The 25,946-nt window shown below is 49.4% G+C and overlaps 2 protein-coding genes across 2 annotated transcripts; one reads left to right on the forward strand and one right to left on the reverse strand.

Moving 5' to 3' along the window:
* Window positions 1-466: 466 nt before the first annotated feature.
* Window positions 467-13,471, forward strand: GGCX (gamma-glutamyl carboxylase). The gene is made up of 15 exons (XM_007477775.3): window positions 467-718; window positions 1,588-1,761; window positions 3,447-3,605; window positions 3,824-3,989; window positions 4,596-4,674; window positions 7,569-7,675; window positions 8,486-8,649; window positions 8,838-9,103; window positions 9,278-9,409; window positions 10,808-10,959; window positions 11,255-11,424; window positions 11,585-11,715; window positions 11,918-12,065; window positions 12,671-12,866; window positions 13,196-13,471. The coding sequence occupies exons 1-15, from the start codon at window positions 676-678 to the stop codon at window positions 13,371-13,373; spliced, it is 2,265 nt and encodes a 754-aa protein (XP_007477837.1). The 5' UTR covers window positions 467-675; the 3' UTR covers window positions 13,374-13,471.
* Window positions 13,472-15,743: 2,272 nt separating this feature from the next.
* Window positions 15,744-22,156, reverse strand: MAT2A (methionine adenosyltransferase 2A). The gene is made up of 9 exons (XM_001364060.5): window positions 21,892-22,156; window positions 20,140-20,217; window positions 19,892-20,014; window positions 19,413-19,525; window positions 19,186-19,329; window positions 18,718-18,936; window positions 18,383-18,565; window positions 18,093-18,226; window positions 15,744-17,366 (listed from the first exon to the last, which is right to left on the reverse strand). Exons 1-9 carry the CDS (start codon window positions 21,980-21,982, stop codon window positions 17,264-17,266), a joined length of 1,188 nt encoding a protein of 395 aa, XP_001364097.1. The 5' UTR covers window positions 21,983-22,156; the 3' UTR covers window positions 15,744-17,263.
* Between the last annotated feature and the right edge of the window lie 3,790 nt (window positions 22,157-25,946).

The following is a 25,946-nucleotide window of genomic DNA, read 5'->3' on the forward strand; positions in this document are numbered from 1 at the left end:
AGTGAGGCAGAGGGGAAGTGACTCCCCCAGGGTCATACAGATAGGAAGGGTCTGACTGCGCCTCCTGGCTAGCCAGGGCTGGGGGGAAAGGGTAGATTAAGTCTGTAAAGAAAAAAAAAAGTTATATTTGAATTCTGAATCAAGGTATCTGAGTGCTAGGTACAGGCACGGGCACAGGCACTAGGGAGCCATGAAAGTTTCTTTAGCAGGGGAGGGACCCAGTAGCGCCTAATCTGAGCTCCTCTCCTACTCCTGGCCACTAAAAGAAGCAGATTCCTGGCGTTAAGGCCCAAAGCTCTTGGGTGACCTTCACTGAATGGTTCCCCCTCTCTCTGCCTCGTTACGGGGAGTTGAGGAGGTTGGTTGTCTGGAAGCCGTAAAGCGCAAACACAAAGCTGAGGCTGAACGTGAAGGGTGGAGCACGCTCCCTCGGACCTTTTGCGACATTCTCAGCGTTTTTCGCTTTGCGGCTTCCCGGGAGGCGGGGCGAATGGTGACGTGTTTCGGGGCTCCTGTTCCCAGGCCTCATCCCTCCTACTGCGCATGCACGCACTCTTCTTCCCCGGGGGCAGTGGCACAGCCCGCGGCGGCGGCGGCAGAATCACATCCTGAGAGACCAGAGAGACGGAGAGACGAGGCCAGAGGCTAGAGCGGTGGCGGCGGCAGCGGGGGAGCATGGAGGCTGCGGCGTCCGTACCGCGAGCCCGGCTCTCTAGAGGTGGCGCCCCCTGCCCACCCGGGGGATGTGGGGTTCGAGGGGAGGGGCCAGTGTTGGGGAGCGCTTTAGGAGGGGGGGCAGAGGTTGGAGGAACCCTAGAAGGAAGGAGACCAGGGGTGTAAGGGAGCCTCCAGGAGGGGAGGTTAGTGGTTAGAGGGATTCTAAGGGAGAAAAGGTGCTGTTGGTTAGGGGGAGTCCCAGGAGGAGAGGGTAGTAGTTTGGGGGAGCCCCAGGAGGAGGGGCAGTGATTTGAGGGGGCCAGTGGTTTAAGGGAGTCCCATGAGGAGGGGTGCAGTAGCTTGGGGGAACCCCCGGGCAAGGGCTATTGGTTAAGGGGAGTCCCAGGAGGGAGGGGTGCAGTAGTTTGGAGAAGCTGCAGGAGGAGGGGGCAATGGTTTCAGGGAGCCCCCAGGAGGGAGAGGGCCAATGGTTGGACCGACCATTCAGAAGAGGGGCTGTTGGTTAGGGAAAGCTCAGAAGGAGTCTCATTGGTTGAGAATGGTCCAGAAGAAGAGGGGCCACCAGTTAAGGAGGGTGGGGGGAGGCCTCATCTACTTGGCCAGTGGTTTGAAGGGAAAGCTCTGCCCCAGTGAAAGAGGACAGGTTTTTAAGGGGAGCCCCCTCCCCCCTGGAAGTGACCCATAGTTTGAGGGAAAGACCCCTGAGGCAGAAGGGGCAGTGGTTGTGGGGGAGCCCCCTCCTTTGTAGGAAAGACTAGTATTTTAAAGTGGGGAGCCTCCCTTTGAGTGAGAGGTATCCATAGTTGGAGGGGAGACTCCTGGCCTGGAAGGAGTCTATGGTTCTCTCCCTCTGAAAAGAGCCCTTTGGGTTGTCTTCCCATCTTTTCTTGGTCACCCCTGTGACTGCAGGGCATCCTCAGAAGAACAAGGCTGGGCCAAGGACCACAGAGCCCAAGCCAGGCAGCCGAATGGCTAAACTGTTTGGCTTTGAGTGGTCTCACGTGTCCAGCTGGCAGAGGCTGGTGACCCTCCTAAATCGACCCACTGACCCTGCAAGCCTTGCAGTCTTTCGGTTCCTCTTTGGTGAGTTCTGATGCGAGTGTGGAGGAGGGGAGCAGGGGCCTTGACCCTCTCTGCAGACACCCTTTACCGGTAAAAGAGAGATTCCCAGGGCACGAGTGGACCTTAGTGGCTCTGTGTGACCAGGAGGACTTTGACCTCATTGGAAGCGAGCGGTGGGAGTATTGAATGGGAAGAGCCACTCTCCAAGCTAGCTTAGTATTTGGGTAGGTAGATGATTACTTAGCAGAGATTTTGTGGACTTTGGGGGACTCTGCTCCCCACCCAGATAAGCAGGGAAGATTCCTTTCATACGGGGTACATTAAAAAAAAAATTCCGTACATTTACAAATACCAAATAACATGAGCTTTTCCATATACAGAGTAGAACAGAAAAAGATAATTTTGTGTGATCCCAAATCTCTCTTACGTACAGTTGTTTTTTCTTTCTAAATATACAATAAATTTATCATATAACTCTGAAAACTTTTCTGCTTGTCTGTGATTCTTTTTGCCCTTCCCCCTGTTCTCTTTGGCACATTTAAAAAAGGGCTTCAATGACCCTCTCTTCTGTCCCATTCTCATCTCCTCCTCTCTGTCTTCCCTTACTTTCCCTCCTTCCTTTCTGTCTTTTTCCTTTTGTTTCTTTTTTGGCCACCTTAACTCTAGCTCCATAAGCCTTCTCCTTCCTTCCATCTCCCCCACTAAAAAAAAAAAATTAAAACCTTGTAACAAATATGTGTATTTAAGCAAAATAAATTCCCACATTTGTGATGTCAGAAAATGAATCTTCAGTCCACAGGGGCAGATAGCATGCTTCATTGTACGTCCATTGGAATTGAATTTGATCTTTGCAATGATCAGAGCTCTTGAGTCTTTCAGAGCTGTCTTTCTTTTTTTTTTTTAAGCCCTAGCTTTCTGTCTTAGAATCAATATTGTCTATCAGTTCCAGAGCAGAAAAATGATAAGGGCTTATCAGTTGGGGTTAAATGACTTGTCCAAGGTTACACTAGGGAGTGTCTGTGGGCACATTTGAATTCAGGACTTCCTGGCTCTCTATGGAGCCCAAAGAGTTGTTTTTCTTAATGATGTTATTGTATATATTGTTTTCCTAGTTCTGCTCATGTTACTCTGCATTGGTTCCTATAAATCTACCTTTGTCCATCCTTTTTCTCATCTCTTAATAGCACAGTAACATTCCATTACTTTCCTATACTATCATTTGTTTAGACTAGGAATATTTTCTAAATGCATTCAGCCATGGTTTGCCCCCCTTGTGAAAACACAAGGATAGCTTGTCCCAGTCCTGTGTCCTTGGCTCCAGGGACCAACCCTGGGCATAGTGCAGGGCCTGGAGTCAAGAAGACTTGAGTTTAGATCCAACCTCAGAAATGTACTAGCTGTGTGATCTTGGGCAAGTCACTTAACCTCTGTCACAGTCTTCTTAACTTTAAGCTCATCTTACCCTCCAGCATTGTTGGGTGGTTCAAATGAGATCATAATTGTAAAGTGCCTGACATATAGTAGGCACTATATAAATGTTAGCAATTTAAAAAAATTTTTTAAATTTATTTTTTATTTCCACATTGTTTATTTTTGTAAGAGAATGATCATATAAAATCAAACCTCCAGAGCCAAAATCGTAATAAACAAGTGAAAAATCACATAATGTTAACAACTATTGACCCAACTGAACACCACCTTTCTAGGGCTGCTAATGGTACTGGACATTCCCCAGGAGCGAGGTCTTAGCTTCTTGGACCACAGATACCTGGATGGACTCGAGGTGTGCCGTTTCCCCTTGATAGATGCCCTGCACCCACTGCCACTTGACTGGATGTACCTTGTCTACACCGTCATGTTTTTGGGTGAGAACTGAGGGATGAAGAGCAGCAGTCAATGCCTGGGGAGAGCTAGGACCCAGGAAGCATGCTGGGGAATGACTGGGCCTCTGGAGTGCTCACCTTGATGGGCAGTAACTTCAGGCACTGCCAATCCTTGGGGTCGATGTTGGGAGCAGTAGAGCTGTGGCCTTCTGACACCAAGACTCTTCCCCAACATCCCCCTCCCCACAACTTAATCCCAGGGGCACTGGGCATGATGCTGGGGCTGTGGTACCGCCTGAGCTGCCTTTTGTTCCTGCTACCCTACTGGTATGTGTTTCTGCTGGACAAGACCTCATGGAACAACCATTCCTATCTTTATGGACTGTTGGCTTTCCAGCTGTCGTTCATGGATGCCAACCGCTACTGGTATGAGGTGGTCCTGGGGGTGGATGGAACGGGATACGCTGGGGAGGGTGGGTGGGGGAAGGACTGTCACAAGCGGCTTAGACATCTGAAGCACATTTCCAGCAGTTTTTCAAAAAGGCCTTGAAAATCCAAGCTGCAGTTTGAATGGATTCTGAAAATATGTGATGTTCCCTAGAAATGGAGAGGGCCAATAGAGAGTGAGGCTCTCCCAGTTATCCTTTGGGCTCTGCAGAGACATGGGTCTGGTCACTTGTTGAAGCCCTCCTGAAGAGAAGACCAAGGGTAGATGTGATTCCTCTCCATTGATCTCAAGGGCTGCTCTAGAGTGCAGAAGTAGCAGATTTCAGCTCAACCCAAGAATGTCTACCTACTGCTATTCCGTTAGCTAGTGAGCTTCCTGTCCTTAGAAATCCTCAAGAAGAGGCCAGGTGACCATTTGTCAAGGATACTTGAAAAGAGGTTGATGTACTGGGTGGGACCACACGGCCTTTGGAAATGGGCCATGCTTAGAATAAGCAGGGGGGAGAGAGAGGGAAAGAATCAGATCCAAAATATAGAACTAGACAAAAACTTGTCCCTTAGCCTTTATTTCTTCTCTGAGCACAGGTCCCTGGATGGCCTAAGAAATGCCTCCAAGAGAAATGCCCACGTGCCACTTTGGAACTACACGGTCCTGCGTGGACAGGTAAAGGGAATGCACTAAGCATGGCGGACTCATTGGGGTCAACATGGCTGCCCCTCTTGCTCCCTCTCTGTCCCCAGCTCATTTCATGGCCCTGGATTTCATTTTGTCTCAGCAAACAATCCCCTTTCTGTGCCCAGGGGTACAAAGGTTCTGTTCAGGACCCTCTTCTCCCTCCAGACTCTCTGGCTAACCCCATCACTCCCATGGGGTTTCCGAGCTCCATCCTCGAGGCGCCAGTTGACTTTTGGATACTTTAGACTTGTCTGTTTCAGAGACATCTTCAACTCTATAAACTAAGTCTAAAATAGAACTCATCCTATTTCTTCCTAACCTCCCCTCTTCCAAACGTCCCTGTCTTCACCATCCTTCTGGCATCCCAGCTTTGTAGCCTCAGCATTCTCCTGGACTCCCTCCTTTCTTTCCCCCCCATCCAATAGTTCCCAAATCATGTTCTTCCCACCTTCGTGACGCCTCTTGCATCTGGCCCCTTGCTCTTAACCGAGCCCTTCCTTATTAGTGCAGCCTCCTGGCTCTCACTGCTCTCGCCGTCGTATGCCCTGCTGCCTGTGGTGGATGTCACTTCCAGTGCCTTCTTAGGGCTCCTGGGATAAAAGAAAGGTCCCATTTAGCTTTAAAAGCCCTCGGGGTCTGGCTCCAGCCTCTCAGAATCAATATAATGTCCTGATTTTACTCAGGCAGAAGAGCAATAAGGGCTAGGCAATTGGTTTAAGGGATTTGGCCAGGGTCACACTGTTAGGATGTATCTTAGGCCACATTTGAACCCAGGACCTCCTGTCTCCAGGCCTTGTTGTCTATTCACTGGGCCACATTGACTTCTCTCTGGGCCTCGTGTGTCATTTCTAGCCTCCCTGCTTTTGTAATGTCAGACTGGCTTTTCATTCTGGAATGCCTGGAATTCCTTCTCCTCTCTCTGCTCTGTAGACTTCCTTGAAGTCCCAGCTCTCATCTCCCTGTCTGCCTGAGGCTTTTTCCGTACCTTCTGTTCCCTTGCTTCCCTGCCAAACTGCACAGCCACATGCATCCCTAACTAGAGGTGAATGTATGGAGGCATCTTTGTGTATGTCGAGGAGATAAATACAGCGTGTTTGTATTTATTCACTTCTTGTTGTCATGTTGGTGACGCCATCGCCCACCACTATGTCCTGTCCAAGTTGGGTGTTCCCAGGGCCCCATCCGCGCCTCTCATCCTCTGCTGCCCCTTCTCCTTTCGCCTTCAGTCCTTCCTAGCATCGTGGGCTTTGCCATTGAGCCCCATCTGCTCATTCATTATGGGCCTAAAGCATTTAAGCTTCAGCTGCAGGATTTGACCCTCCAAACCCTGAATTAGTTTAAGTATTCACTGATTTGATCTCTGCTGGCCGAGGGACTCTAGAGAATCTTGAGCACCGCCCTCTCGTCTCTCCTCTCCTCCGTCTGCCTTCCGTAGGGCTGCCCGACGGATACCCCTAACGTCCGCCGACAGCCCGGCATCCCTTTTGCTCACGAAGCTTGGCGGCTCCCTACTGCTCTGCGACCAAGTGCTGATTCCCCTTCATGGCGCTTCCAGCCCATCCCAATCAGGTCCAGCCTTTCTTTCCGGACTTCTGCACGTTCCTCTTTCTTATTCCACCATCCAGCCCAACTTGCCAGCCTGCTGTTCCCTGTAAAGGACACTCCATCCCCCCCTGCCTCGAGTACAGAGCGCTCCCTCTTCGCCTCTGCCCGCAGCCTGAAGTCCATCTCCTCCAGGGCTCGCTTTCTGTCGTCGGGCTCTCACAGCCATACACCGATAGCGGGAAAGCCACCGCTTTGAGCCGATGGACCTTTGTCGGCAAGGTGTCTGCTTCTTGGCACGCTATCCAGGCGTGCTCTAGCTCTCCTTCCAAGGAGCGAGCGTTTTCTAATGTCATGGCTGCAGTCACCATCTGCCCAAGAATATGAAATCCGACACGGCCTCCGTGCCTCCTCCATTTGCCGGAAGGGAGGGGACCAGGTGCCAGGATCTTAACATCAGAAAAACTAAGTTTCATGCCAGCGTTTACACTGAGTGTAAGCTTCTAACAAGCAGGGATGCTTTTATTTATTTTTTTGTGCTTGTGTCTCCAGCCTCTCGTAGGGCCTGGCACACAGTAGGCACTTCAGTCCTTGTTGATTGATGGATAGTTGCAAAAATAAAACAAAACAGACCCTTCCCCCAAGTAGCCACATTCCACTAGAGTGTATGTATGCAGAAAAGTGGCTCAGAAATGTCCAATGGACGTTTTAGGCAGAGATCACAGGTCACCAGGGGATCAGCACCTCTTTCCTGCAGGAGGTGACCTCTGGAGTTCAGTCTGCAGGTAGAGGTGAAGAGGCAATGACGGCTCTGTACTCAGGGAGCAGGGGTGGGTGGAATGCCCTTTACAGGGAGCAGCCAGCAGGCACGTTGGGCTGGATGCTAGAATGGGGAGGAGGAATGTGCAGGAGCCTGGAAAGAGAGAGGGGACCTGATTGGGGTGGGCTGGAAGAGCCACGAAGGGGAATCAGCACTTTGTCGTAGGGCAGTAGGGAGCCGCCAAGCTTCGTGAGCAAGAGATGCCAGGCTGTACGGCATGTAGGCTTTGGCAGTATCTGGCAGCCCTCTGGAAGATAAACTGGGGACAGGAGAAAGGAGAGGCTTGGAGGCCAACGAGGAGACTTTCTTTCCCCCTCTACAGAGAGGTAGATCCAATATAGGTTGGTCAGACCACTCATCTCCCTCTGAAATGTCTGTTCCTCCTTATGGACAAGGGACTGCTTTGTGTGTCTAGAAGAACAAGCTATCCTCTTCGAGACCGAGAACTTTGAACCCCTGACTAGCAAGCACGGAGCTGTGGTCCTCATTTGTGCGTTGGTCTCCGGTTTTGTGTGTGCAGATATTCATTGTGTATTTCATTGCGGGAGTGAAAAAGCTGGATGCAGACTGGGTCGGAGGCTATTCCATGGGCTCCCTGTCCCGCCACTGGCTCTTCAACCCCTTCAAGTAAGAGGGCAGCTGGGAGCCAGGGGTCAGGGACGTGGAGGAAGGGACGGGTGGATTTTGTTTGGCTTCCCGTCTGTTTCCCGACATGTTGGCTTCTGTTTTTCTCGTCTCCTCTTCCTCCTCTTTGTGATATTGAAATCGCGCTAAGGCAAGAATCAGCAGTCTTTATCCCTGGGGGTCACCAGCAGGGCCCGCCAGATGTGGCTGTGACCACTACCGGCAGGCCTGAGATAGGAGAGGAGAGGGAGGGAGGAAGAGAGGGGAGGGAGGGAGAGGAAGAGGGACAGAAGGGGGAGGGAGGAAGGAGAGAGAGATGGAAGAAGAGACAGCGCAGAATGTGAGCAGGGCAGTGCCCAACAAGCGCCTCGTATCGCTGTCCCTCCAGGGGATCAGGCCCCAGCCATGGCAGGGAGCCCCATCAGTGCCTAGAGGGGGAGGCATGGCCAGTTGTTTCCTGTTCTTCTCCTGGCTCCTTGTTTATCAAGTTCATTTTTTCCTCCCTCATCCTGTTCTTTCTATCAGTGGCTTAGCCCCTAGTTCTGTTCTGTGGACTTTTTTCCTTTTCCATCCCAGCCTCCAGAACACGCTCCATTCGGTTCACCCGACGCCGTTCTGAGAGAAGTTTGCGGCCCATCATAGGGCAGTTGGGCACCTGAGGCTGTCTGGGCAAGCGGGAGGGCCCGCAGTGTTCTTTCCTGCTCCCTCTGCGTCACTAGGAACTTGACGTTTTGCCGTTGTTCCCTAGAAGGAAATAGAGGGCAGAAAGCCTTGTGCCCTCAGGGGCCTAGAGCCCGTCCTCTGTGTTGATAGGCTGGTGCTCTCGGAGGATATGACCAGCCTGCTCGTGGTGCACTGGTGTGGGCTGCTGCTGGACCTCTCAGCGGGCTTCCTGCTGTTTTTTGACGCTTCAAGAGCCATTGGCCTCCTCTTTGTCTCCTATTTCCACTGTATGAATTCCCAGCTCTTCAGCATTGGTTAGTGCTTGGGTTGGAAGGAAATCACGGAAGGGTCGGAGGGCACAGACACCCTTTTTGGGGGTGGAAGGGCTGTGCCACAAGCAGGGCCAGAGAGGACTCGAGGGTCTCCTGGGGGGCTCTGTGGGGAGGGACTGGGCATGGCGGGGAGGTGGCTCCTGACTGAACACCTTTCTTTATCCCGCCAGGCATGTTCCCCTTTGTCATGTTAGCCAGCAGCCCCCTTTTCTGCTCCCCTGACTGGCCCCGCAGGCTGCTTTCCTGCCTTCCTCAGGGGCTTCGAGGCCTGCTGCCAGCCACAGCGGACGCTCAGCCCAGTCTGTCCTGTGTGTATAAGAGGAGCCGGGCCAAAGGCGGCCACCGGACCCGGCTGCGGCATCGGCTGGGAGCTGTCTTCACAGTGCTCTATCTTCTGGAACAGCTCTTCCTGCCCTATTCCCACTTTATTACCCAGGTAGAGGGCAGAGGTGGGCGTGGAAGGTGAAAGTGGGCTGGTGCCAGGGCAAGAAGAATCAGGGGCTGCAGCTGCTGGGGCCATTGGGCTTGTCCGGCATCTCCTTCATCTCAAACTGGGTTAATGTCACAGACTTCCCACTCCAGAAGTGATTTCCCTGTCACCCCTTCCCAGGGCTATAACAACTGGACCAATGGGCTCTACGGCTACTCCTGGGACATGATGGTGCACTCCCGCTCCCACCAGCATGTCAAGATCACCTACCGGGATGGCCACACCGGGGAGTTGGGCTACCTCAATCCTGGGGTGAGAGACAGCCCTGAACCCTCTGACCACTTCTGTGAACTTCTCAGCCCACCCCCAGAGAAACTTATTTGAAACTTTACCCTTAAATTAACAAAAAATCTGTTCAGTTCATTTGTCCACGGTTAGGGCATGGTGGATGGAGCATGGAGGTGAGGCTGGAAAGCAGATGATTGGAAGGACCTGCCAATGAGCTTTGGTGAATCCAGAGCTTGGAATGAGCCAATAAGGGGTCAGAGAAGCTGTCTGTGTCTGTCTACACATGCATATATGTACCTATATAGAAACATACACGTGTTGGGTATGTGGAGAGAGACAGACACAGAGGGAGGGAGAGAGAAACAGGAAGGAAGGGAGAGAGAAGGAGGGAGAGAGAAAGGAAGGGAGAGGGAGGGAGAGAAAGAAAGGAAAGGAGAGAAAGGAGGGAGAGAGAAACAGGAAGGAAGGGAGAGAGAGAAGGAGGGAGAAAGGAAGGGAGAGGGAGGGAGAGAAAGAAAGGAAAGGAGAGAAGGAGGGAGAGAGAAACAGGAAGGGAGGGAGAGAAAGGAAAGGAGAGAAGGAGGGAGAGAGAAACAGGAAGGAAGGGAGAGAGAGAAGGAGGGAGAGAGAAACAGGAAGGAAGGGAGAGGAGGGAGAAAGGAAAGAAGAGAAGGAGAGAGAGAGGAAGGGAGGGAGAGAGAAAAAGAAAGAGGAAGGGAGGGAGAAAAAGAGAGGGAGGGAGAGAAAGAGGAAGGGTGAGAGAGTGATGGAGAAAGAGAGAGGGAGGGAGAGGCTTCAGTCCTCTCCATCTGATGCCCAGATTATTTCCAGGGATATATCCATCCAGTGTACTCTGCTGGTTCACTCCTTCCCTGAGGGATGGCGACCTGAATGCCACCTTTCAGGAGGGCTGTTGAATGCATGGAGCATACCCAGAAGAGAGGACCAAGGAGGATGAGGGAACATGAAATCATGGCACAGGATGACTGCAGGTGTTTAGCCTGTAAAGGATAGGATTTAGGGGGGGATACAATTACTGTTTTCACCTACTTTAAGGCCTTCATGTGGAAGAAGGAATTAGGCTTAATCTTCTTTACTCGCAAGGGTGCCCCCTTCACAAGTAGAATCCAGAGATGGGAATTATGGGGAGGTCCCCATGACCCAGAATATGAGAGAGGCTTCCCCAATGACTAGTCGTCCAGAAATGGCAGGGGCAGCTTTGTGAGGCAGAGTTGGAACCTGGCAGGGCTGGGCACATTAAGCCGGGCATTCCTATTTCAGGGTCCATGAGAGGACCCCCGAGACCCTTTCTCAGCTTTAAGGTTCCCTTCTGTTTGTGGTAGCCCTCGGCCAGGTGGGCAGCTTGAGCTCCTCTTCCTGTGGTATTAGCACATGCTGGATTGATGTGGGGGTTGGGGGCAGGTGTTCACACAGAGTCGCCGCTGGAAGGACCATGCAGACATGCTGAAACAATACGCAACGTGTCTACATCGCCTGCTGCCCAGCTACAACGTCTCTGACCCCCAGATCTACTTCGACATCTGGGTCTCTATCAACGACCGCTTCCAGCAGAGGTGCACAGGGCAGCTACCAGCAAGCAGATAGCGAGGGGTGGGAGGAAAAGGCCAGGACTCTGGGCTCACCTTTGTCTTCTCACCTTGCTCTCTGTCCCAGTGTCACCTCCAGGGGGCACTGCAACCTAGGGAGGAACCACGTTTCCCCAAGGGTACAAGAGGTGCTGCTAGCTCCTGGCCAGGCCCTTGACCTCCCTGAACCATCCAGGGCCAGGAGGCAGGGCTTGTGGGTGGGAGGGCGGCCTTCAGAACGAGGCCTACTTCTGGAACGTTACTGGAACTTTTCTGCCCAAAGGCTCTTTGACCCTCGCGTGGACATTGTGCAGGCTGCTTGGTCTCCCTTCCGTCCGACGCCCTGGCTACAGCCCTTGTTGCTGGATTTGTCTCCCTGGAGGGAGAAGTTTCAGGAGATTGAGAACAGCCTGGACAACCACACTGAGGTGGTCTTCATTGCTGACTTCCCTGGTATGGAAAAGCGGGGGCAGTTCTGCCTCCCCTGGGCAGTGGGAGTTTGTGCTTTTGTGGGGAGAGGGCAGGCTGGGTGAGACGCCGGCCGGAGCCGAGGGGCAGAGGTGACCTCGGGGCCAGGGTGGGGTGGGGGCCATAAACTCTTTGCCTCTCATAGGGCTACACCTGGAGAATTTTGTGAGTGAAGACTTGGGCAATACTAGTCTCCAGCTGCTGCAGGGGGAAGTTACCGTAGAGCTGGTGGCCGAGCAGAGGAATCTTTCTCTTCGGGAAGGAGACAGAGTCCAGGTAGGTACTCGGAGGCGGAAGGGTCAGCGGAAGCTTGCGTGTCTAGACCACCGATGCTGTTGTAGAGAACCCTGAGGTGTGATGGGTTCTCCGAGCAGAAACCCTGCCCACATTCTCAGGCCTGTTGAGCACTGGGGAGCAGTGGCCGGTGAGGTGGAGAGGGCAGGGATGGATGGCCCACCGCTCTCTTTTTCCTTGGTAGTTGCCGGCTGGCGAATATCACAAGGTATATACCATATCTTCGGGTCCTTCTTGTTACATGTACATCTATGTCAACACCACAGAGCTGGCCTTAGAGCGAGACTTAGCACGGTTACAAGAACTCAAGGAGAAAGTCGAGAATGGGAGTGGTGAGTGGTTAGCCTGGGGAGATGCACGGGCTGCCATGTTTTCCTCTACAGGTGTCCGCTTTAGGTTCCACTTTCCTGAGTTGGGGTCCATAGCAGGGGGCTCCCTTGGCATTTTGTGTAAAAGGGGTTTTAGTGCCACAGGAGAATATTGGCTGGTGAGCTCTCTAAGTTCCAACAGGGGCTCTTTTTATTCTTTTGTATTGCCAATACCTACAACAGCAAGTCCCTGGCACACAGGAGGTGCTTGATGGTAAGAAGAAAATAATAGCATTTATAAAGTGCCTACTATGTGCTGAGCACTGTGCTAAGCATGTCCTGGATAGTCGTTTTGGACACCCTGGGAGGGAGGTGCTTTATTATCCCCATTCTACATATGAAGAAACTTGAGTCAGACCATGATGGAGCCCCTCACCCAGGGTCACACAGCTGGGATGTGAACTGATATCTTTAATAGCCCAGATTATGGAGACTACTGAGTGCTCCAAGTGACAAGGTGCTGCTGGTAACTGGCTCCCAAGGGACAGATACTGTTCTCTGCTGCAGTGATCAATCTGAAGGGGGTAACCATCCTGTCGCACCAGTGACCGCTGTGTTTCCTTGGACAGAATCGGGACCACTGCCCCCAGAGCTGCGACCCTTGCTGGAGGGGGAAGTGAAAGGAGGACCGGAGCTGACTCCTCTGATGCAGACCTTCTTGCGTAGACAGCAGCGTCTCCAGGAAATCCAACGACGGCGCAGTTCCCCTTTCTATGAAAGGCTTTCCCGCTTTCTACTTCGAAAGCTTTACATCTTTCGCCGAAGGTCAGAGTTGCCCCCCACATCTCCCTTGCCCTGATTTCTACCCTAAGATTGCTGTCATCTTCCTTCAGTTGAGAAATGGGAAGCTGCTCACACAGAAGTGGAAACTGAGTCTAGAGTTTTCCCCAAGCAAAGCCTTTCATGTAGCCAGAGAGCTGTGAGGCTTCATCCTCTTCAGCTTCCCGAGGGTGCTGTGGCACAAACTGCCCAGCTGGCTCCCCAGGGCTTGAGTGGCAGCGAAGGGAGAGGGTCCTTGTGTAGCTTAGTCTGTGCTGGTCGAGGATGCCAAGTTTCATGGATATAGTCACCTATGCAGCCCTCTCTCTCCTCAGCTTCTTGATGACTTGCATCTCTCTTCGGAACCTGATCCTGGGTCGCCCTTCCCTGGAGCAGCTGGCCCAGGAAGTGACCTATGCAAACCTGCGGCCATTTGACCCCCCCACAGAGCCCCATTCCTTAGATGCTCATCCCACGGAAGCTAGCCATACGCCCATCCGCTCAGAGCTCTGAGTTGTCAAGGCCCCGGGGGTTCAATGCAGAGCCAGTCACACAATTATGTACTCAGTAGAAATTTGTATACAATAATTTTTCCAAGTAATTTTGAAAAAGTTCTGTTTCTGCCTATTTATATACCGAGGACTGAGTCCAAGCAGTCATTGTCAATTTGTCTGCTGTTTCTTAGTGTGGGGCTGGGAGTTCTAACCGGTTAGCGGACTTACTCATCTCTTCCCCATCCCCTTCCTTAGACCTCTTAAAGCCTCAGAAAGGAGCAGTGCCAGACAGCTGTTGGCAGCTGGAGCTAGTTTCAGACTCACTGGACCTTTGTTGGCAACCCTATGGCCCATGTGCCTGAGGGTGCTGCTCCCTTTCCCCCTCTCCACTGTGCCTGAGGACATTTCTTTCATCATCCACCCTTCTGCCCAGAAGGCCAATGGTAGTACTTCCTCCCTCCTGCCTGGGGTAACATGGGTGGGAGTGTGCAATTTTGGCACTTCATCTCTAAAAGGTTTGCCATCACTGCACTAGACTCAATGTTCCCTCTCTGGTATTTTCCCAGGGGTCTCCAGCATCAGCCATAGATAGGGCTTATCCTACTTTCCCTTCCCAATTGCTATTAGTTACAGGAAGTCCCTTTTTTCACTGTCCTTACTAATTTTAGGGTTTGCCCTCCTCCCTAGGCCAGCCAGAACATCAGAAGGGGGAGGTCTTGTCCTAAATGAGCACCACACTTAATTGATCATGTGGCTGTATCTTTTACATCACCCAGCCCTGTCATGCCCATACCTGCTGTCTAGGGCACATGCATTTTGGATCCAATTTGAAGCAAACCAAAGTTGAGGCATTTACAAGCACTTCCACCTCCAGACCAGTGTGCCACATGCTGAGGATGCAAAGGCCAACCACTCCCAGCTGTCCCTCAAGGAACTCCTGTTCTTTGCTGGAAAAGTATTGGCAATGGACAAAAGGGCATTCAGCCTCCATGCTTAGCTGTTTTCTGGGGTGTTGGCTGTGGCAACAGTATTTTGGGATTTGCTACAAAGAAGCCCCTGATGTCAAACCTAGCAGGAGTCTTGCCAACTCTCCACAGGAGGTACCTGAACCATTTAAGCTTATAGGGTAGGGTCTGGCTAGTACTGTTCAAATGTGCAGTGCTTAGGGGGAACCAAGTTAAGCACTTCCCAGTGAACTCTGTGGAACCACTGCAAATCCACCTAGCCCTTAAGATCTGGAGCATCAGCCGAGGTCATTCCTTTTGAAGAGCCATGTATTTCCCTAGAAACAAACTCAGCTGTACCTCCCTTCTCTGCTCTTCCATAGCACCTGGAGCCAACACGGGGCCTCACCTTTCTAAGGGTTATATATATATTTAAAACCCTTACCTTCTACCCTAGAATCAATCCTGTGTATTGGCTGAGGCAGAACAGTAAGAGTTAGGAAATGGGATTGGGGGGGGGGGGGTGTCAAGTGACCTACCCAGGGCCACACAGCTGGGAAGTCTGAGGTCAAATTTGAACCCAGGACCTCCAGGTCTCCAGGTCTGGCTCTCAATCCACTGAGCCACCCTGTGTCTATAGGATCTGGAGAAGTCTGGTGCAGCTCCAGCCAAATGGCTCCTCCTATCATTCTTGGGAGTGGCATTCCTCATCATTACTGGGAAATCAATTCTGTAACCACCACCACTCCCATCTCACCAACCCATAATTCAGATTGCTGTGAAGCTGTGGACTGCTGGAACAAATGCCTACAGGCAGACAACTTCCCAAGCCGTTTGACACTACAAATCATTCGAGGCTTACCAGGTCGACCATTTCCTTTTTGTATCCCAGGTTTGGTAATTAAAATCCAATTACGAGACAGTTTTGACTAGCACATCCCTGCCAGAGGGAAGGTCAGAGCACAGCTCTCTAGGCTACATGGGAAAATGTCCCATAAAAACTTACTGCATCCAGACCCAACAGATCTTGACCAGGACACCAAGTGAAATGGCTTCTCATTTGTAAAGTGCTGGTGGTTTAGAGTTCCTGCCATCATTACAACCAAGATTGTCACATACCAGGTTCTCTACATGCAGTTCAATTACCAGCTGTTGTGAGGCTGGAATTGATTCATTAAGTCATGGCTACCAAGCCTTCTGGAGCTTCTATATCTTTTCTTTTCCCTCCAGCCACTGGGAGTGGATCAAATGCAAAATCCCCAAACTAGCCTTGCACTTCTGTACCTGGAAGGAACCTCAACTCACTAGTCGCAAGTGGTTTGTCTTCTTGCATGTAAAGTCCACACTTTAGAGCAGGCAAAGTTGGTGTTTTAAACAAGGTGGCTGAAGTGTTGCTCCTATCCAAGAATGCCTCATCTTTTCTCAGTAGTGAATGGACACAGAGGTAAGGTAGAACCTAGCATTTTATTGAGATCTTCATTAAACTGTTGGAATTGAGAACCAGACATACGTAATAAACCTCCAAAAAATAGATCCTGAAAGGCACTTTCTGCTGAGGGCAGCAGCCATGGAGTAGGCATGTAAACAAGCTGGCTTCTCTGTACCACACCAGCCAAGTCAGCTTCCTCCATGGCCAGCTGCACCAGCTCTGCCCTCCCTTCTGTTAACACCAGCCAGACCCCCTTGTAGGTGTGACCCAAGGTTCTTCTGTAGGACACCTTGGCCTACCTGGGAATGCTGGAAACATATCAAAGGAATCATGGTGTCAAGGATTTTTTCTTTTTTCTTTTTTTTTTAAAAGCTGCCCTCTGAGGTGATAGCTTCTCTGTACTCACGCCACACCCCAGAATACAATAAATAAGCAATTAGAAAATGTTCAAGTATGAAGGGATTTCCTTCTCCTCCCCGCCAAAAGCATTGCTCTCTGAAGAAAGCTGGTTTCTCTGTATCTACACCAGCTGCTCAGAAAGCTCATTGGACCTGGTTTTGAAAATAAAACAAAGTTAAAAACCCTGGGAGGAGTTCTTGTGCAGTGTGGAATACTCAGTCTTTCTTATAAAGAAAAAGTTAACCGGTACCAAAGTGTGCAACCTACAGACCCTCAGATACCGCCCTGTGACTTCTCTGTATGACATCACAAGGCTGCCAAGTGCCCGCGTAACTAGAGCTAGGAGTTGGTGAGGTTTGGCTAGTGCTGAAACCATGCATAGGATTGGTTTACTAAAGAAAACCTTATTACGTACGTCCTCCAAAAGACAGCCAAGTGGAGAGAGTTTAAGATTTGGTGCCGTTTAAGAGATGGTCATTAAGAGCATAAGCACCAGAAGGTGGTTTGACTAGTAACTGCCTTTTTCATGAAGTCAGGCTAGAGCTCCAACTGGAACTTGCGTTACATGCAAGATTGATCTGGTAGGGAACACTCCCTGACAAAAAGCTACATAATTAGAAGTGGATCAGGTTACAGGGAGGATGGGGGAAGCTTCACATTCATAATAGAGCTCAAGACATTACAAAATCATGCTGACAGGGCGGTGGCATTGTTGGACAGAGGCTATAAATGGAACTACAAGTACTTGACGTGCACATTACAAGGACATTTTTCAGCATTTGATGGAAAAGTCAATGCAGTTAAGATTTGGGGAATTGGGTGGTAGGACACAAAGGTTCAATCTTAAAGCATCATTTACTAGACAGTGCTGTCTGCTCATCTCTAGGCAGTTACATGGATCACCTATGCTCACTAAATCCATTATAATGGTGAGCAAAACACCAGGGACAGAATAGCAGAGCCCAACTTACAGTCCCCACAAAAACTAAAATTCAGATCATTGGACAAGAGTGACTGCAACTGGTCAAGAGCTGAAAGAGGACAGGAGAAATTTAGGGAGAAGGGCCCTTTCCCTCAGAGCTTGAAGGCTTCTCTGTAACCTACGCCAACAAGTCTGGGGAAAAAAGCCTAACACTTTCAATATTTTAGCTTTCTGGGCACTTCCCATGGGAAGCTGTCCCTACCAAAGTGGCCATAGGCTGCAGTCCTCTGATAAATGGGCTTCTTCAGATCCAGATCCCTGGAATATACAAGTCCATAACTTAATATGTAGCATTCAAATTAAATAAAAGCAAAATAATCAGTAAGACTCATTTTCAAGAGTTCTGGTAAATGAGAAGTTCAGTTCCCTGGGGAAAGCTAGGAAGAAAACGTAGGGAAGAAGGGTCACGTCCCTCGCACCTTGTTAATCACAGGCACTTACTTTCCAGCTTTCAGATTAAAGTAACTACAAATCTTGTTCCAGTCACTGGCTCAACAGACCTGAAAGCTTGTCACCATCCTGAGAAACTCCAAGGGTCAAAGCTCATTTGAGAATCCAATACTTACCACCCCCCTAAGGTACAGACAGGCACCATCCCAGCGCTCCACTTGGCTGGAAGCATTAATGGTTTTCTGCTCTTTAATTAAGCCTTGTCCCCCCCAAGGCTGGCTGAGGAAGGCAGCTACAAATGCACACACCAACTCCAACTCAAATCCAGGATTTCTTGGGCTCAATTCAGCCAACCAGGTTCTGCACTGATTTTCATCCATAACAATTTTGGAAATTAAAAGAGGAAACCTCTAACCTTTAGTATTCTTTAAGAACTATTATGACTGATGACAACTTAGAAATAACTATCAGGATGGAAGGGCTGCTTGTGTTTTTTCTTATCTTTCTCCACATATAGATCTTAGGTTTTATACTTAAGAGTGTGGAAATCCCCCCCATTTAATTCTGGTTAGTGACATGCATTACCATCTTTACCTGACAATGACCCCAGGGCGGAGGTCAAAGTTCTTCTTCACAATATCCAGTAGTTCCCTTTCACTCTTCTGAGAAGTGCCATAATGGAAAATGGAGATGGACAATGGATGGGACACACCAATTGCATAAGAAACCTAGAAGCAACAATGAGCAAATAATCACTGAGTCATCACAGGTCACTCAAACCCTTCTATAGTGCCCGATGAGCATGGTTGTTTGTTTTTTAATCCCCACTAGATATTATTCAGGCCTGGAAAAACCTACTACAGTCCAGTTCCAAGAACACATACCTGAACAAGTACCCTGCGACACAGACCACCTTTAACCAGGGATTTTGCCACCCAACGGGCAGCATAAGCAGCTGAACGGTCCACCTTAGTATAATCTTTTCCTGAGAAAGCACCACCTCCATGAGCACCCCAACCACCATAGGTATCCACAATGATCTTCCGTCCAGTCAGACCAGCATCACCCTGCAAGTATAGTTTCTCTTAGATCCATTGGATGACAAAGAATGGACCCAAAGACCATCATCAACTGATAAGATATGTTGAGAACCCATACTGATGAATCACATCTCATGTTGGAGAATGCACATTTCCCAGATAAATCCTAAAATCCTTACCTGAGGTCCACCAATGACAAATCTGCCACTAGGTTGCAGATGGTAAATTGTGTCCTCATCCAAGTATTTGGCAGGCACAACAGCTTTGATCACCTTTTCCTTTAGAGCATCCCTCATTTCATCAACACATACATCTTCATCATGTTGAACAGATATCACAATTGTATGGACCCTGATGGGGAGGACAGCCCCACGATCCTGCATGTACTGCACAGTGACCTAAGACACATAATTGTACCAATTAAAGACACCAGAGAGAAAAGAGATTCCCCCAGTCTCTACGTAGAATAATTTGCAGGTAGCAAACAAGCAAACTAATAAAGCTGAACACCCAAGCCAACATCACCCTCATTTTTCTATTAGATTAACTGGTTAAAAAGTTACCCCTTCCCCCCATTTATAAAGCATCAAATTTAATAGTCCTATTTTTCATCATTGACTTTACATGGCACTAAGCCCATCCCTTACTTGAGTTTTGGAATCGGGACGTAACCAAGGCAAAGTTCCATTGCGCCTCAATTCGGCAAGTTTGGCGTTGAGCTTGTGAGCTAAGACAATAGTTAAGGGCATGCACTCTTCGGTTTCATCAGTAGCATAACCAAACATCAATCCCTGTAGAAGAGAAATCATAAAGTTTCAACAGCTCAAAAATTATACTGCATTTTAAGAGACCAAAAAACACACATATAACATACCTGGTCTCCTGCACCAATATCTTCTTCATTGCGATCCAGATGAACTCCCTGAGCAATGTCTGGTGACTGCTGCTCCAAGGCTACCAGAACATTGCAAGTCTTGTAATCAAACCCTGAAAGCAATTAAAATACAGACTTAAACTCAAGAGTAAAACAGGAAAAAAGAAAAGGAAAGCAGTCACAGTCCCTTATCCTGTTGGGCCAGTCACTCAATATTAATATTGCTCCCCCAAAGGTATACAAATGCTGTCATGACCAATGAACTGCAAGCTCACCTAAGGGCATTCTACATATAGAACAGCTATTATCATGGAGTAGGGGAGGAGGGGGAGGGAAGAGAAATAGTACACTCACACAAAAGATTGAGGATTACCAAAAATGGCTCACTTATAACATTAGCAGGTAAGTAAATTCAAAGCAAAAAAAAAACAACTATCAAAAATTCTACTGGTTCTAAGAAATCAATTCATAAAACCCACCTTTAGAAGAATCATCATAGCCCACGTGCTTAATTGTTTCTCGAACCACTTTCTGGTAGTCAACAGCAGCCCTGGATGTGATTTCACCAGCAAGTAGAATCATTCCAGTCTTAGCAACTGTTTCTAATGGGGGGAAAAAAATCAAAAATTTAACATCATTTTCTGAAGCAAACAACAAAAAACCCTATCGCCCAGCAAATTCACATTACTACACAAGCTTAACAAAACTGATATTCCTGATCACTTACCACAAGCAACTTTGGCATCAGGGTCCTGCTGAAGGTGGGCATCAAGGACTGCATCACTAATCTGATCACAAATTTTATCTGGAAAAACAATTCAAAGCTATTACAACTTTTGACCTTCACTAGGCAATTAACATAAAAGACCTACCAAGTGATTTGCCCAAATAATTGAAACCGATTTGTGAATTGAAAACTCAAATTGTGAAAACCCAACACCATGATCTGAATAGAACTCTTATCTTCAAAGAGTAGAACCTAGTTATGTTCTTGAAAGCTTTATAAGAAATTTGAGACTATTCGAAGAGCCAAAATAGTAACTTTCTAATTTTTTGTAGTTCAGATACTAAGCCACAGAGTAATTTTTATTATTGTAAAAAGTCCAAATGTGTTTCTATGGGAGAGGGATGGAGAAGTTATTTCAGAATTTTAGAAACAAAGTGACAATCTCTTCTGAACAACCCAACTAAAAAAGCACACTGTTTCTTAAGCTACAAAAACTTCAGTAGTTATTTAGTATTAATTCCTACCAGAGACAATAGGTCTTTGTTTCCATTTTAATCTCATTTTTGAGAATTGCTTTGAAGCCATTTAGAGGATGATTTTCAGCTTTAACTTCGATTTCTCCCACAAATGAGTTTTAAAAAATGAGCACTATTCTCCTGGTAGCATGTGTTTAAGCTTCATATGTCACCATGTGATTCTCTAAAGAACTATTTGGGTTTCATTAATTGAATTAAACGTGGGTTTGCATGTGCTCAGTACTGCTCCCCTGGTGGCGACTCCCCGGTACCGGTAGAGTCAGGGTCCAGCCCTTAATAAGGAGTAACATCTAGTCACCTCGATGAGCTGACCGACCTCCCAACCACAGCAGAAGTCGGGAGAGGGGCAATTTACGGCTCACCTGGAAACTGAGATGAGACTCCCACCTCCAGACTGTGTTGGAGCCCCTTTCAATTCGGCCCTTGGGTGACACCCCTCAACACTGGCCCTAGATTGAGCTTTGACTCAAGTTGACAGGTGCTTGGTAGCCTACAGAAGCCCGGTTCGGGGAGGGACCTCTGCGGGGGGGGGGAAGGTGGGGCCTTGGGATCTAGCCCGAGATCCCCAGGGTGCCAAGGACACACCCAGACCTCCACAAAGGGGCCCAGACACCCCTAGTTTGGGGGCGTCAGTGGGGGGCTTTTGTTTCGTCGCTTCTGCCCCAATCATGGCGCCCGGACAAAGCCCCGTCCGGTGGAAGGGAGGGGACTCCGGGCGTCTCCGCCGGACACACGGCCGGCCGGCTCGCCCAGAGCTTTTCTCCAGAAAAGGGGTGTCCGGCTAGTGGGGCTATATTTAGAGATGGGTGGAGGAACCCAGGCATTCCCGCGGGGAGGGCCCCCAACTAGTACGCGCCCCCGGCTCCGGAGCCCCACGCGGTGGGCACGTGGTTGCGGCTGCAATGCGGGGCGCGCGCCCCCGCAGCGTGGGCACGCGCCTCCGCCGCGGGATGGCGGGCAGGAGGACGACGCAGGGGCCGGGCCCCCCCACCCCCGTCCTCTTCGGGGTTTCTGGAATTTTCCGGATACCGGGGCGCGCGACTGGGGCGGGGCCGCGGGGGAGGGGCGCGGCGGGGTGGGGGAGGGGCGTCCACGCGCTCGCACCGGCAGCGGAGGCGGAGGCGCCCGGAGAAGCCCCGCGCTTCCCGCCGGCGCCGGTAACCAGGGCCTACCCCGCCCGGTCCTCGGCCCCAGGCCTCCCAGCTCTATAACTCACCGGGATGCCCTTCGCCCACAGACTCTGAAGTGAAAAGAAAGGTGCCCTCCTCGATGAAGGTCTCGTCGAAGCCGTTGAGCTGCCCGTTCATAGCGGCGGTGAGGACACAGGTGCCGGGAAATGAGAGACGGAGAAGACGGCAGCGGGTGCGCGGAGGGAGGCGAGGACGCGAGCGAGAGACCGAGCGAGCACGAGCCTTAAGACCCGGACAAGAAGATCCTCTCCGTGGCGCAGGCGGAACGAGCCGCTGGGCGGTGCTCCGCCCTATTTATAGCCGCGCCGCGCTCGCGCCCCACCTCGGGCCCGCCCCTTTCCGCCGCGCGCCAATGCGCCACTGGTGGGGGAGGGGCAGGGGAGCAGAGCGGACCGTACCACTGGGAGAAACGCGGGGGGGACATTGGGACCATGTGGTCCCCTTCGCCCCCTGTTGGGAGTTCTCGCCGGAGGGAAGGCCATCGAGAGATGGGAATTACTGAAGTGTCTGGGTCCCCAGAGTCGGAGAGGGGAGGCGATGAGAGTGAGGGAGCACTCGCCTCGCCGCCGCCTCGTCCCCCCTTTCTAAATTGGGCCGCACTGCTGGCCGTTAGCTAGCGGCTCCTCGCCACGCAGAGCGTCGTGACGTTACGGAGGGGCGCTCCCGGAGCCGGTCCGTTTTTGTTGTAGTGCTTCTTGTCTGCCCTCCCCGGGTCGTTTCAGTCCCTGGGCCTGGCTCCAGGGCGGGGAGTGCGGGGTAGGTCAAGCTTATCCTTCGGCCCGCCCTCGGCTTCGTGGGCTGAGCCCGGGCCCCCACCTAATGATCCCCCAGGCGTTGACGTTGTAGGGGAGAATGGAAAACTCCTCTAGGACTGGGCCCTGTTGTCTCCCTTTTCTTTTTCTAATTATCCTATTAGTCCGCTGGGGCTCTGGCCTGGGAGAGGGAAAAGCGAATTAACAGGAGCTACCCCTAGCCCAGCTATCCCACTTCTGGAAGCCCCCTCCCATCCCACACCCTTTGTTAAGGGACCTGCGTACACCGCAGCCTTGGGAATCAGCGCATGGGGCGCCGTCTTGGGGGTGTGGGGTGAGAGCAGAGCACATAGTAAGGGCTGCATTAATAAGACTCCGGAACCTGAGGAACAGCTGGGGTAGGGGTGGGCGTCGGAGCCGCGTTAGGGCGGATCTGAATACACCGCAAGCGCAGCATTAATGCTGTGGGGTCTGAGTATAGCCCCTGGAGGTCAGCATTTGGGACGCCCTTGTTCGAAGGGGGCTCACACACGAGGTTCTTTCTCCTTAAGGGACTGGAGAGAGTTGAGCAAGTTTCTTGACTTACGGGATGGGCCCATAACCTATTTGGCTACGTGGACTGCGAGACGAGCTCTACAGTGCTCCCCACTTTGAGAAAAAGGAGGAGATGGAGTCTTTCTACTTATTTTATTTTTGGCTCCTTAGAGAGGAAGAGATAGAGAAGAGGGAGGAGGGGAGTCATGAAGTTCTTTATCAGGCTTGTTCTAAGGGGGTTCCCTGGAGACCTTGGGCCTGGATCCTCCGTTCATCTTAAGCACTTACTCAGAGTCACATGAGCAACTGAAGCTCCCTGCTTGGGGGGGGGGAGGGGGAGGAGGGGGGCGCCGTGGCTACGGAAATAGCGTTAGCATGGCACCAGTCTCTCCTTTGAGCTGAATGGGATGACGGGTATCCTCCGGGTGACCTAAGAGGTTAGCTGGATTCTGGGCTGTAATCCTCTCCATAAGGACTGGAGAGAGGGTTGGATCACTCCTAATCCCTGCCCATCCCTTAATAGTTTACTCTAAAGCACCAGCCACCCTAGTTATGGTTTGGTGACTATTCAAGGATGGGAAACAGGTTAAACAAAGCATAGATACATTTCCTGCTCTCCCTTCTCCAGTGCTGACACATTGCTGCTGATACAACAAAGGGCCATCACCAAATGGATACAGTATTTTGTGCTTTGATTTTTCAGACATGATAGTCAACTCCATACAAATGCTTCTAAAAACATAGGATATTGATATTGGACCTTTATGGGGTTCTTTCCCTTGTAATTTTTAGAGAGCTAGATAATGGTAAAAAGATATTACATAATGAGAAGGGAGGGTTTGGAAAATTACTTGATAGGAAAATCAGAGAAAGAAAGAGACATCCTATGACTAAGAAAGTCACAGAAAACATGTCCTGATTATTTAGGTTATGTTACCAATAAACCATGAAGACTTTGATTATTTTTATTAAGGAAAAAGAAGATGGCTAACCTCATTAGAACTGTGCCTGGTGTGTCTGATAGGCCATCCAGGATAAGCTATAATCATATTTAACATTTAATGGGTGCTGACGCATGCTAAATGATAATAAGAACATAGGTGATAAGATCACTGGCTGGAGGCTCCCATTCTCAACCAGAAAACCTTAGGACATAAAATATTTGGCTATTCTTAATGGGGGGAGATGGAATAGCCAACTATAATAGGCTATCATCAGATCCTATTAGACTGGTGGTCCAGCAAGCCTTCCTGAAAGGAATGACAGATTTTTTTTAAGGGGGAAGAAATAGTGATATTGTTTGGGGAGGGGCAAAGAAAGATAATTCAAGATATAGAAAAATTGTGGGAAAATGTGTGAGATGAGAGTAAAGAAAGTGGAGAAATAAGATGAACCAGAGTAAGTTTATTAGTTAATATTTCTGTTTTCATAATTAGCTCTATTTTATAGAAGAAAGACAAATGTTAAAGTATATTCATGCTCTTAAATTGGATTTAAATAAGCATATGGCATTTGAGGGAGGATTCTCTAAGCCCTGCCTTGACCTTTTTCTGTCCTTGAACAACTCCCAGTCTCAATTGGAAAAGTACTGCTTCAATTCAATGCAAATTCATGCTCTCTGACTAGTTGGATCCTCCATATTGCTTTGCAATCCTTTTATTCATTTCTAGTTGGCTCCCTTTGCCATGCTATAAGAATATCCTCATGGAGAAAGGCCTAGTTTAAAAATAGGAATTTGCCTTTCTTCAAACAGGAAACCCACTATTTTATTTCCCTTCTCCATCAGCCTCTAATACAAAGATTTCTCTTCTCCTTGGGAGAGAAATAATACCAAGGGAAAAGGAAAGAGGACTTACCAAATTAATCAGGGCAAGACATCCCTCAACCACATGGCCATTTTGACCATCTCCAGGCCTCACCTCAGATTTTGATTAGAAAGCTTTTCAAATCTATACTGCTCTTAGATGGATCTGAGATCTACTGAGAGGGCAATTCATTCCCGGTGATGAGATTGCAATTCAGCCAGGCTTGCCTGGGACTCCTTGTCCCTGTCCTCCCAGAATTTGGTCCTAGCAAATCCAATCAATATGCTATTTTCCTTGCATTCCCTTTTTATCACACTGGGGTGCACAAGTTGTTCATCAGTTATGGGCATCATGTGTCCAAAATGATACCATAAAATGTTGGCATGCTTTTTACCTAGGGGCAGAATCTGGCCAGGTAAGTTGGCAATGAGTTTTGCTTATATGTGTTCAATAAACTACAAAAATGTAGTCCTGCAGAGGAGACCCTAAGTAAACATAAATGTTAATAGGCTATTAAGTAGGGTATCTGAGATTTGCTTTTTTTAAATATTCCTGAATTTTATATGAAGCTTTATTATATATAGTCCCATCACATAAAGCTATGTGCATATTTAAGATAAAAGGCTCTTTGAAATAAATCCATTTTAGGCACAAGACATAAATGTGTGCTATGATTGATCCCTTATTGGTTATTGAGATCCTATAAACTAGATCTTCAATACCTCAAATCAAATATCTAGTAACACTCCCCATTCCAAAACTGTCCACCTGGATAACAGAACCTAAGGTGTCAGTAAGTTCCTCACCAATGTGCTTAATTTTCCTTAAACTGCAGGCCTACTTAAGCCTTTCAATCTCAACAGAGGAACTGGTAGTCTTCATTTACCCCACCTCAGTAAGAAATCTTTTTGACTGTACTATGGTTTTGATTTCCTTCCTTTTGCTGACATTCCAAAAAGCAGGTAGCTGGGTAGAACAGTGGATAAAATG

This window comes from Monodelphis domestica, chromosome 1, assembly GCF_027887165.1.
Source record: "Monodelphis domestica isolate mMonDom1 chromosome 1, mMonDom1.pri, whole genome shotgun sequence".
NCBI lineage: Eukaryota > Metazoa > Chordata > Mammalia > Didelphimorphia > Didelphidae > Monodelphis > Monodelphis domestica.